At 35.1% G+C, this 13,610-nt stretch overlaps 1 protein-coding gene across 2 annotated transcripts in view; it reads right to left on the bottom strand.

Moving 5' to 3' along the window:
- LOC150101286 (phosphatidylinositol 4-phosphate 5-kinase type-1 alpha-like) overlaps window positions 1-13,610 on the bottom strand; it is a 597,237-nt gene that overhangs the window by 535,506 nt on the left and 48,121 nt on the right. For both annotated transcript variants that reach the window (XM_090401030.1, XM_090401031.1), the window contains exon 3: window positions 13,280-13,438. In XM_090401030.1, the coding sequence (XP_090257156.1) occupies window positions 13,280-13,438 (159 nt within the window). The remainder of the gene's footprint in view (window positions 1-13,279; window positions 13,439-13,610) is intronic.

Raw genomic sequence — 13,610 nt, 5'->3', positions numbered from 1 at the left:
AGAATAGCAAAATAAAGCAAATCATCAGAGAGATGTCTTGGGAATTACAAAAGGTCAAGAGGAGTTTAAATGAGCATAGGGGAGAAAAAGAAATTAAGCAGCATAATAAGAAACAACAAAGCACAGAAACAGGTAAGTCAAGAAGTAACAGAAATCAGGTAAATCACATTGCTTGTAAAAAGAAAGATGTTATTTGGTCTGGTGACTCTATAATAAAACATGCTATTGATGAGTGAGTTATAACTTAGAGTTTTCCTGGAGGGAAAATTAAGAATATAAAGAAAGCAATTCAAAAACAGAAAAGAAAAATAAATGAGATCATAATTGTAGTAGGTACCAACAACTTAACTAGCGATAAGTTTCATGTCCTCTCTCATACTCTCTCAGTACGAGAGAGGACATGAAAAGGTTGTTGGAAGAAGCGAGAGTGAAGAGTAAGGAAGTGAAAATCGTCAGTATTTTACTTCGATATGATAAAAATGAATTAAAAAGAAGGGATATGATGGCAAACGATTCGATGCATAGGCAGTTTGGAAGGAATGGATGCGAGTTTTTGGATGTGTGGAGTGAGTTTGAGGGAAGATTAGATTTGTATAACAGAGAATGTCCTACACCTGAATACGTTTGGTATCAGGAGTCTAGAAAAATTAATAACTGGTATGAGATCTATCACAGAGAGCCAGGGAAACTAAATTATAAAGGGCGGAATGGTAAGAATATGATAAGAGTGACAATGTTATATAACTGTGTTAATGACGGCACTAATAAGGCACTATATTTGTGTATGTACACAAATGCTAAAAGTACCAGAAACAAAGGGGTAGAGTTTGTTGCCTTAGTGAATATGCTGATCCTCAGATTGTAGACATTAGTGAGACCTGGCTATCAGAAACAGACATACTAACTGGTATCGAGTGTAAAGGGTACAGTATTTTTAGGGAGGTTAGAGAGGATAGGAGAAGAGGGGGATATGGTGCTAATGATGTCAGATGACTTGAATCCAGTTAATGTTGAGACCTATGATTATAGTACTACTACTAACAGTTTGATTCTTTAAAGATACTTCTGACATTAGGATTATAAAATATAATCTTTCCTACTTTGCACAAACTGGACGCTCTATAGAAAAAAGAAATCAAGAGCATCAATCATCCTTTCAACCCAAAAAACCCGAGAAATCTGGATTAGCTCAGCACGGAATAGAAATAAGCCACAACATCCTTTGGTCCAAGACTCTCCTCCTACACAGATGTCACTATAAATTTGAACGTTTATTTAAAGAAAGTGTGGAGGCCTTACTTCAACATCCTAACTTGAATCGTAACGACTATATATCTGTATCAAAAATTTGGGAAAGTTGAATCAGGATAACACTTTTTTTTTTTTAATTTCCTATATTAGTCTAATGTTATTTAAGATTATTACATAAATTTCTGAATTAATATCTTTAATTTAATCATGACTCTGATAAAAAATGTTTACTCCTTTAATACTTAGCAATATGACATCATGCGGCTCGTTCTATTCCACCTTGTTTTTTAAAACTATTCCTATGTAGCCACTGAAGATGGTCTGTAATATTCAGACTGAAATATTTGGCAAATTAAATAATATTCTTGTAAACATGCATATATTTTATAATACTACTAACAGTATTTCATGTGGCAGAGAGTTTGAAGCCATCTGGTGTGAGGAGGAACCTAACAAGATCAATTACACAGCAGGGTGTTATTACAGACCTGGTGGATTGGTTGCTAGTAATGAAGAAATGAATCACCAAATAGAAAAGATGAGCACAAAAAGAGTAATCATAATGGGAGACTTTAATTATCCAAACATTGAGTGGGTAGCAGTAGAATCTCATGAGAATAATTAAAATGCATTTACTGAGTGTTGCAGGACAACTTCCTCAAGCAGCACATGTGACAGAAGGAACTCAAGATAACCCACAAGTATTCTATCAATATGCTGCAAGTAAAAGAAAGAATAAATATGAAAGATGGTCATGATGGCATGAGAGTTACAGATGCAGAAGAGACTGTTCAACTAATGATATTGGGAAGGATTTGCCAAGTGACATACAGTTATTTGCTGATGATGCAAAGATAGGTAGAGCAATGCTTTCTCTACAGTGTGTTCCATTGTTCTCCTTCAACTGTTGGAATGTCTGGGGTTTGTTCACATACATTTTTACCTTCAGGTAACCCCATAGGAAAAAGTCGGGAGCCATCAGGGTGTGGATTCCAAGATGGCATCCATGGAAGCTGAGAATTAATGCTACTAAGAATGGGGTGAGGGCTAGAATTTTCTCTCATAGGGTGGTGCATGATTGGAATGGATTGCCAATGGAAGTTTTGAGTGCAAGCAGTGTGAATGAATTCAAGAATAAGTATGATAGCTGGTGCGTGTAGTATGTGGCCTCCATCGATGAGTCCCTGACTCCCTGGAGGTGTCCCTTAATAATAATAATAATATCACTTAATTGATCTCCTCCAACAAGTGATCTAAGTGCACTCTGACTTAACTGTCTTTCTGTCATCTCGCCATCCCTAACTCACGCACTATCTTGCCTTCCTCTAAATTTCTCTCGTCTCCCTTGTACTCCTACTGTTTCTCTCCCCCCTTGTTCGCTTGACGCACGTTAGCTTTTCCAGTCTCCAACTCTCTTCTTTCACACTTCTAAACTCATTTTTCATTCATTCCACTTCTTCTCTATCTCTCTTTCACTGGATACTCACCTACCCAATCATTGCCATTCTCTAAATCTAATATATTCATTTTCACATGATGCTCATCTTCCTTAGCCTTGATCACACTACACATCTCTCTTCCGGCATTCACACATTTCTGATACACTGCTACTGAAGCCACTGAAGAGATGTGCCAAGACATATGTCACCAAGCAGTTCCCATCTTCTAAATTTTATGAAGTTCTTGTGGAATGTGAAATAAAATGTAGTTCTTGAATGGCGACAGGCTGGGCAACAACATATCAAACAGACTTGCAACAATCATTCATTATCGTAACATAGTACAAAGACACAAGATATACCAAATATATACTCAAAACAGCTAATACAGTCTATCTCTCACATATAGCTCTCTTCAATCCTCAAATGCACTCCAAGCATCCATGTAATCCAAACCTCTCCTTTGACATATTCTCGCTATCATGCCATTCATTACTGATGCTCTTCTCCTGATCTCCACATTATCATATCTAGGTAACAAAATATCTTCCCTCTCACACTCTTCTGAAATACAACTTAAAGTATAAACATCAAATCTCTTGCTAGTCAATTCACACTGTCTCCAGTCATTCATATCATGAGGTTATCCACTCTTTCACCTCACTTAATTCGCCATAGTCACATTCTCTATTGTTCTTCTCAACCAGAGTTGATTTAGTGAATTCTATATAGAGCATTTTTGTGAGATGCCAACTGACCTGATGGTTTTTATTGGTTGCTATGAAAAGTTAGTCCAGATTTATAAGCTAGTTTCCTTTTACACATCATTGATATGTTCTTGTTTGACAGATTTCTCCAGATTGCCATGTATGTGCCCAATGTAATAAACACCTCAATTACAATAGATTTTATATATTACATATATATGTTGGAAGTATTTCCACTTGGTTATACTATAAATTAAAGACATCAAGAAATTATATTCTTGGTTTAATCCTTTATCCAAGTGTAAGCAAAGTTTGCACCTGAAGTAACTTCAGGACTGGGCATCTCATATATAGAGACGAATCACTTTGCATCATTTGCCTTATTCATTCTTGTAGAAAGGGAAGATTTCTACAAGAATAGAAATACATTTATACGCTGGTTAAATATGATTATTAAATAATTAAGAAATTTACAGCATATACTAGAAATATAAATTAAATCAAACTTTAATATATACTTTCCAATATTTCGACAACGTCACGTTGCCATCTTCATGGGAATTTAAGATAAAGACACGTGCACGCAAATACTACACAACACAAATGAGAAACGAAGTGAAGAAGCTAACGTTTTCCTAAAGTCCTGATGGTGTCCCCTCTTTTCCAGGGTGAACTTGATTCCAGGGTGTTGGTTGTTTGTGTTAAAAAGGAGAGGAGCATATCCGAGCCATGTGGAAAAGAGGAAAACAATAGCCTCCCTTTCCTAGACACACTAGTCACCAGCCAACCTGATTGAACCTTGGTTTTCTCGGTTTATAGAAAACCCACCCATACAGGCAGATACATTCACCAACAATCCCCCCCCCCCCCATAACAATACGGAGTTATTAAGACACTACACAACAGAGCTAAACTAATCTGTTCAAATGACAAAGCCCTAACCATTGAACTAAATCACATCCTTAACATTTTCTCAGCCAATGGCTACCCCCCCCCCCCAAAAAAATACTGAAACCAGTTATCCACAACCCCCCCCCCCCATTCACAAAAAAGATTACTATAAATCCATCACCATTCACTACATCCGAGGCACCTCGGAAAAAATCAACAAAATCCTAAAAAAACGTGACTTGACCTCTTGTTACAGACCATATAGAAAATTGGCATCCCTTATCCACTCCACTAAAGACCAACCACTTCCTCTAGACCTACCTGGTGTATACCAGGTCCCTTGCAGCTGTAAATTATCCTATTTTGGACAAATAGGAAGGACAGCAAATATCAAAATCTCAGAACACAAGGACTACATCCGATTTCACCAGTACAGCCACTCTAGGCTTGCAGACCATGCTCTGGATACTCGTCACAGAATAAAGTGGAAGAAAGCCATAGTAATACACCACAGCAAGTTCAAATATGAAAGACTATTCATGGAATCAGCCCCAGCCCTTAGGAACATGCCAAACCTCAACAAATTTGGATGCATGAGACTGCCCCAAATTTGGGAAACATACATCAGGAGAACTTCAGCCCAAAGGCCAAGAACACCTAATATAGCACGCTAGGGGGGCACCATTAGGACTTTAGGAAAATGTTAGCTTCCTCGCTTCGTTTCTCATTTGCTGTTGTGTAGTACTTATGTGCACGTGTCTTTATCTTAAGTTCCCATGAAGATGGCAACGTGACGTTGCCGAAATATTGGAAAGTATATATTAAAGTTTGATTTAATTTATATTTCTAGCATATGCTGCCAATTCCTTAAGTATTTAATAATCCCTTGCCTTTGTATCCCATAATTTGTATATAAATGATATAGGAAACGGCTTAAAGGGAGATATTCAGTTGTTTGCTGATGATGCAAAGTTGTGTAGTGCAATAAAAAATCAAGCTGATGTTGAAAGTTTGCAGGAGGATTTAAATAAGCTGGTAAAATGGGCAAAAGAAAATGGATGTCAGTTCAATGTGGAAAAGTGTAAAGTCATGCATTTTGGGATTAAAAGATTACCAGCTGTGTACTACATCGATGGAAAGGTACTCTAAGAGATTGATGAGGCTAGGGACTTAGGGGTATTGGTAGATAGGGAGATGAAGTTCAGAGGACACATTGCTAAGGTGTCCAAGATTGCACATAGGATTACTTGGTTGTTGAGGAACACACTGACATCCAGAGATAAAGAGGTTATTATTCCCCTTTATAAAGCATTGATACTTCCACATTTGGATTACTGTGCTCAGGTCTGGTCACCTGGATTCCTTGGAGATGAGGAGGCTGTGGAGAGGGTTCAGAAAAGAGTGACCAAGTTGGTGAGTGATATAAAAAATGCTCCCTACATTGATAGATTGAGAGCTTGTGGATTGCAGATATTGGTTGATAGGCGAAGAAGAGGGGATATGATAGAAACATTCAAATTACTAAAAGGTTTTTATAGGATTGATGCAGGGGAAATGTTTCAGCTGTGTGATAGTGATGGAAGAACAAGAGGTCATCTCTGGAAATTAAAGAAGAGTGTGGTTAACAAAGGTGTCAGAACAAGGTTTTTTGCCTGGAGGGTGGTGAATGAGTGGAATTCATTGCCTGACTTAGTTGTGAGCTCTTCGTCTGTAAATGAATTCAAGAAGAGATATGACAGATATTGTTTTGCTAGTTTGGGTCTCCCGCGATGAGTCTACTGACTCCATGGAGATACCCGTAATAATAATAATAATAATAATGATGATGCAAAGCACATATCCTTATGGACATGTATAATGTTATGCATTATACGAAGGGTCACCACTCAGACCGGTTTCGACTTTTATTGAGATCTCATCTGTGGGAGCGAGACCCATCTCTAATCCAGAATATTAGGAAGTACAGACAGAGGACAGAGGAATTCTTTATAAGCACATGCGTTGCTAGTAGCAGTGGTCAATTTTTTTAATTCGAAATTTTACAATTTTCACATTACTGGGGAGCACTGTGACATTACGACTTTTTGTGTGACCCAAAATTATTCCATACATCCTGTTTTAAAATATTTCATAAAGCAAATCATTATTTGTTTATATTTTGTTATTAGATCTGAATTACCTATGGAAGACAGAAGTACTTCTAGGAGAAAATCCTACACAGCACAGTTCAAGCTTGAAGTGATAGAAGTAGCAAAGGAAAAAGGGAATTGTGAAGCTGGTAGATTGTTCAGTGTTGGAGAAAGCAGTGATCGTGAATGGCAAAAGGCTGAAACAGTCCTGAAATGTTTACATACGAGGAACGTTCTATAAGGTTTAGAAGGTGCTTGTGGACAACCATAGAAAAAAATATATTTGATTGGGTTATTAGTGAAAGAGCTAAAGGTATGAGAATATCTAATGTCCGTGTGTTGCAGGAATCGAAAAGAATTGCGCAAAACAATAAAAAGGATTTCAAGGCCTACCCATCTTGGGTTTTTGGATTTATGAAGAGAAACAATTTAATGACATCCATGAATATAACAAAACAGGACAGATGAAAAGAACATCATATAAAGATATAGTTACATGGATTGTAGAAAGTTGGACTGCTGTAAGTGAAAACTGTGTTAGAAATGGTTTCATTAAAGCACAAGGGAATGCAGTGGTGTCCGGTGACAATGATTATAAAGCTGAAGAAATACCAAACGAAATTTTTAATGCAATTGACTCTTTCAATATTGAGTCTGATGAAGAATTTTTTGGATTTGAATAGTGTAATGTTCAATAAATATTAAGTAATAATACTTCTATATATATAAGTATATATAAGTAATAATAATCTTAGTTTTGTTATTACATTTGATTTACCTCTCATACCTTCCAAATGTATACGGCGCATGTTCATTTTTAATGAATTTAGACTTTTTTGTATAGATAACATGCGATATCTATCGAAAAATTTGGTAATAAAGTGAGACACCTTTTGACTACTCATATATTAAAATATGACTTAAAATATGAGATCTCAATAAAGGTCAAAACCAATCTGAGTAGTGACCCTTCCCATAATGCATAGCATTATATACGTCCATAAGGATATGTGCTTTGCATTATGGGATACTAAGGCACGTGAAGCAAAGTCATTAGCCTCTATATACAAGTTGTCCAGTCCTGAAGTTACTTCAGGTGCAAACTTTGTTTGCTTATACTTGGATAAAGGATTAAACCAAGAATATAATTTCTTGGCATCTTTAATTTATATTACATAGATATATTATTTTCACAGGCTAATGAGGTTGTTTTGGAGATCTTAAAGTCATGGAGACTTTTTGTCGAGGTCTAATGGCAACTTTAAAGTTATGATGCAAGATTTTTGCTATTTTTTCTGTAATATTTTTGAAATAAGGTAAAGAAACTGGACCCTTGTAGTCATCGGGCTGTTGTCTTGAAGCATGCAATGGCTTATTCAAGATGTTGTTAATAGTTCTGATGTGTAACCACTTTTTTTGAAGAATGTCTTCAATATAAGCTATATCGTCATTTTTTTTTTATTATCTTCAATACATATCATAATGCCTCTCCTCTCCTCTCTTTAAGGGTTTTGATGATGTCTCATTTTTGTACGAGGTGGTGGTAGTGGGAACTGGCATGTAGATACTGACAGTATTCAATTTTTTTTCTGTATATTTCAAAAGTAAGGTTACTATGATCTTCAACTAAGATGAGAACGTCCAGGAAAGAAATGGATCTACCTTTTTTCTATTTCTGATGTAAATTAGATTTTGTGATTTAAACTGTTAAGGAACTCACGAAGTTAAGGGGGGGGGGAGTTTCTTCTGATCCTGGCCAAATGATGAAAACAATATCCACATATCTTACCATAAACTTGGTTTGGTATGGAATCTCTCAATAGCTGTTTGTTCAAACCTTTCCATGTATAGGTTAGATAGATATGGAGAAATTGCTCAGCCCATAACTAAACTTTCAGTCTTTTCAAAATAGTGGCTCCTGGAATTTGAAGAGTTTTCTCTAGAGAATGTTCGAAAAGTTTAACAATATCAGGTGGGAAGATGCCTTCTAGTATTAAGATTGTTTCTTCCTCTTGGAACGATGGTAAATAAGCTTTTTACTTCCAAAGTTGCAAAGATGTCTGGGGGATTAAGTTATTCTTATTATTAACATCTGCCTAAAGTTTAATATCTTTTATGTTATTTTTTTTTATAAAATCTTTAGAAGTTTTTCCTTTTTTTTTTTTTATTATTTTATAAAATGAGTTTTTCCATACATGTAGTGCAAAAGCAGGCTAGTCAGATATTTACAAAGGTAATGTCTGGCATCCACTATGAGTCTAAGTGGAATGCCCATCTCATGGATTATTGAAGTGCTATACATATATGGAATAATGGAATGTTTTGACATAATTTGTTTTTTGATTTCTTTGGGCCAGTTACAAAGATCTCATTAAATCATTAGTCTTATTGTGATTAGTCTATCTGGGTTATTATCCAGCTGTGTGTGTGTGTGTGTGTGTGTGTGTGTATATATATATATATATATATATATATATATATATATTGGCAAACAGACAGAAAGCTGTCTGTATTGGCATGGTTAAGTAGATCATTCATCTTGTTTGTGTAATCATTTGAAACCAAAATTATGGTTGCATTTTCTTTATCATCTTTTAATATTATGATATTTTTATTTTTTCTAAGATCTTTTAAAGCACTGTATTCAGCTTTAGAGATATTTCTAGGTAGTGGCTTAAGACTGAATTAGAATTGCTGCCATTCTAATATGGAAGATGTCTACTCAATCTTCAGGAATTCAATATAGGTTTTTTTTTTCATATAATGATTGATTACTATTTTTGTTTGCTGGCAATGTTGTTTGTTGATCAAATTTATTTTTTTAAGATATTAGTGAACTTCTTTTGTAATAGAAGATTCTGTTTTTTAGCTGAGTTTTCTGCTTTAATTGTAATTAGTCTATCTATTAGATAATATTAAATTTTTTGTGCTTAAGTGATTATAAATTCTTAGAAACTTAGGGTAATGTCATTATCTCTGTATTCTTGAGAAAATCTGGTCTGTTTAGAAATCTCTTTTGTTTAATATGCAGCCTTTCAAATTTTAGGAAGTAATTAAAAATATACTAATCATATTTTTCATCCTGCACACAGACAAATTGACCTTCATAACATGCAATTTACAGACAAAAAATACCATTGTTGGTGATGATGGGCGATAGATGGCATTGATGGTAGTAGTAGTGTCGTAGTTGGAGAATTAAGTAGTAGTGGAGAGGGTCAGTGTGCCCTCCCACTCATTGTGGGAGGGCACACTAGCCAAGTAGAGTAGTGTGCCCTCCCACGATGAGTCCTTGAGCCCCTGGAGGTGTCACGTAATAATAATAATACTAACCATGAGTACATATTAAAGAGTTGAAATTCTCATGGCTTGTTGTATCCATACTATTTTAATTAACCATAGAAAACCACATAAAAAAGCAAAAACACTTTAATGAAATCAAATACTTCACTCAATATCTGTCGTATGTTGAAATAAAAAATAACATTTGTAATTCAGAAATCGCTTTGTAACATATCTCTATGTTTTTTGTCTCAATTTGAAGAGGTAAGTACACAACAGGTTCATGTGAAACTAGTTTTTATTTTTTATGTGGTTTTCTCCAGCTATTCATTAAAAAAGTATGGATATAACAAGCCACAATGATTCCAGACAATAAGAGGGAGACACACGAAGACAAGGAGACTAAATATCCCCGAGAATCTTTATCATGCTTTTTATGTCATAAAGGAGAATTTCAATTTAAGGTATGAAAACAAACAATTAATGATTTGCAGATGACACAGTCATTATTGAAGAAGATCAAGAGGAACTAGAAAGAATAGTGCTGAAGTAGTGAAGAATTAAAGAGATATGGGCTGATAATGAATATCGATAAATCAAACACAATGATATTCAGAGAGAAGAGGATGAAAAAGCAAATAAAGTTCAAAGGATAAGAGTTGGAAGAGGCTAGGAACTTCAATTACCTAGGTGCGATATGATTTAGACTGTAAAAAAAAAAAAAAAAAAAAAGAGAGATAAGATCTCAGATAACAAGAGCAACAGCAAACCAATGGACAAGATATAAAAAAAAAAATAAATCAGTGAGCCTTCCCATAAAGATGAGACTGCTGGAAACATGCATATTCACGAGTGCTCTTTATGGTTGTGAGACGTGAGTAATAGTCAAAGACTACTGTAAAATGAATATTGACTTTCAGAAGAAGAGCATTTTATAGATAGATTCTACAAACTGGATGGGTACAAAAGGCAACAAATGAAGAAAGGCATCACAAACTGCTAAGGGAATCTAATGCAGCATTCAAAGGTAACTAAAGTTTTTTGGACATATCTGCAGAAAGGATAAACATAAAAACATCAAAAAAATTTCATGCTTGGTACAATGAATAGTATAAATAGAAGAGGACGGCCAAGATGTAGATGATGTGACCGATTGATGTGGAATGAGTCAGTTTGCAGGATTTGAGTTACTGGCAATTAACAGAGAGAAATGACAAAGAATGGTGAAACAAGCATCTGACACCAACAGGCATTGGACCCATGGGCAATGATGATATCCAACTTAAATACATTTATAAATGCATGCATTGAAAAAATTAAAAAAATAAACTAAAAATGAGCTGAAATTTCAGAGTTTCCCATACCAAGGAACAACATGATATAAAGAGTCCCTCTTTTTTTTTTGGGGGGGGGGGGGGGGACATAACCTCTAGAGAGTGCATCCCCTGAGTGACAGATAGGGGAGCCCACCAGATATGGTGGTGTGGTCATAATATATTGAATAATGACTCGTGGATCAACAGGGTCATCTTCCCTTGCAATCATCTTGATTGTAAAGGCAGTGCCACTCCCAAGGTCCTGGATCTATTCTCATCTTCCTCTACTTTGAGGAAGATCCACTCACTTTAATCTTTTCTGTAAGGCCTTATCAGACAACTCTTTTTATTTTATGACCCTTATGCTATTAGAATACTCAAAGGCTATAGGATCTTTCCATTTCTGGAACATTTTTTTGTCACCCTCTAAAATCCATCCTTTCCCCCTTCAAATACCCTATTCCTCCTACGAGTTTAAATTTGGAAGAAGGCTAGATAAGAAGCCTTAAGGAAGCAGCCCTACCACTGGACTATCCATCATCAGGCTAGTAACCAGACATGGAGAACATTAATCTACTTTTAAGACAACAGAGAAAGGTAAAATTTAAATGAATCTATGGAAAACAATCCTGGAATGGAAAAGGTAAAACGAAAATGTAAACAATAAAATATAATACATATAGCAAACTGGAATGTAAGAGGAACAGCATATAAAAAAATAAAATTAGATCAAATATTAAATGGAAAAAAAATTTCAAATAGCAGTAATCACTGATACAAAAAAAAAAAAAAAAGAAAGAAAGAAAGAAATTAAAAGAAACCATGACAACTGAAAATTTTAATGTAATATGAGGGTGGTCTGAAAAGTTTTTGACCTAACAATGAAAAAACGAATTTATAATTTCAAAATTATTTTTATTTTTCAACATAATCTCCCTTAAGACTAATACATTTATTCCAGCAATGCTCCAGCACCATTATCCTGTCAATGTAGTGGTTCTCGGTAAGATCTTCAACTTACCTCTCTACAGCTGTAATCACCTCTTGATTCGAAGAAAGACACTACCCAGCGAGGAAGAGTTTTAGTTTGGGGAAGAGATAGTCAGAGGGAGCCAAATCTGGGGAATAGAGTGGATGTTAAAACAATTCATAGTGTAGATCCCTTAATTTTCCCGCTGCCCAAACACCTTTGTGGGCAGGTGCATTGTCCTGATGAAAGATGATTTTTTTTCTTTTGCAAACTAAGTCTTTTCTCACGAATTTTTATGCCTAGTCTGGTTAAAAGATCGGAATAACATTCCCCAGTTATTGTGTTACCCTTTTCAAGATAATTAATAAACAAAATGCCTTTAGCATCCGAAAACACCGATGCCATGACCTTTCCTGCTGATGGAATCAACTTTCTTTCATTGACTTTGAAAAAGCATTTGATAAAGTTAAAAGAAGTACTTTATTTAGCATATTAAAAGAAAGACAAATACCAATAATATTCTAAAAGCTATCATAAGTATATATGGAAATAATCAAATACAATAACATTAAATTATGAACTATCGTATCTAAGAAAGATAAACCAAGGAGTCCCGACAGGGATGTCCCCTTTCAGCAACTCTTTTTAATATTTATTTAAATGAAATTATATAATAAACTTTCACCTATCATATCCATATTCCATCAACCATTAATCATCACCATAAACTTTTTTTTTATGTCTTGGTACACTACTGTAGCACCTTGATGCAACTTCCGACACATTCCACCCACACACACACATGCTTCAACGGTTGCCACATAAAAACTGTTTCATCACCCAACACACCCAACTGGAAATTGCACCTGCGATTACAACATACTAAAGCAGTCAAAACTATAAACACATTTGTTACTTTTATTCAAAGGGCTATCCTGTAAAAAATTAAATTTCATTACTTAACAGACACACTTCCGATGCAACTTCCGACACATTCCACTCACACACACACGCTTCAACGGTTGCTACATAAAAACTGTTGCATTACCCAACACACCCAACTGGAAATTGCACCTCTGATTACAACATATTAAAGCAGTCAAAACTATAAACATGTTTGTTACTTTTATTCAAAGGGCTATCCTGTAAAAAATTAAATTTCATTACTTAACAGACACACCATGTATAGCTCATCACCAACAGAACTGTACACTATATCTCAGGAAGACTAAACAAAGTGTTAACCAAATATATGTGAAATAACCATACTATCAGTTATATCTTAAGAGCATACCTTTTTATACGTTATCTGGCCTTCCTCATCAACACGCCTATGTCCAATTTTACGTTCTTTATCTGTCCTCCGTTTTTCTCCAGACATTCCTGGTGTTTGGGGGGCAGTGACTGGAGTTTTGGGACCATGATTCTGACAAAATTCATGTATTGCTGGTACCTAAAAAACCAAATAATAAAGGAAATTGAAAAAATAAAAAAAACGTTTATTAAAAAGAAGAAGAAATATATATTTTATCCAAAAGTAGGAAAACAATGTTTACACTAGGAAACCTTAAATTTTTGAATATGATCAATAACTTATGAAGTAACAAAGTCTGGGTGTGTCGTTT

Source organism: Typopeltis vanoorti, chromosome 11 (genome assembly GCF_054136105.1).
Source record: "Typopeltis vanoorti isolate ZY-2024b chromosome 11, IOZ_Tvanoo_1.0, whole genome shotgun sequence".
NCBI lineage: Eukaryota > Metazoa > Arthropoda > Arachnida > Uropygi > Thelyphonidae > Typopeltis > Typopeltis vanoorti.
Note: the sequence above shows the minus strand (reverse complement) of the source record. Positions and strands in the feature narration are given on the sequence as shown.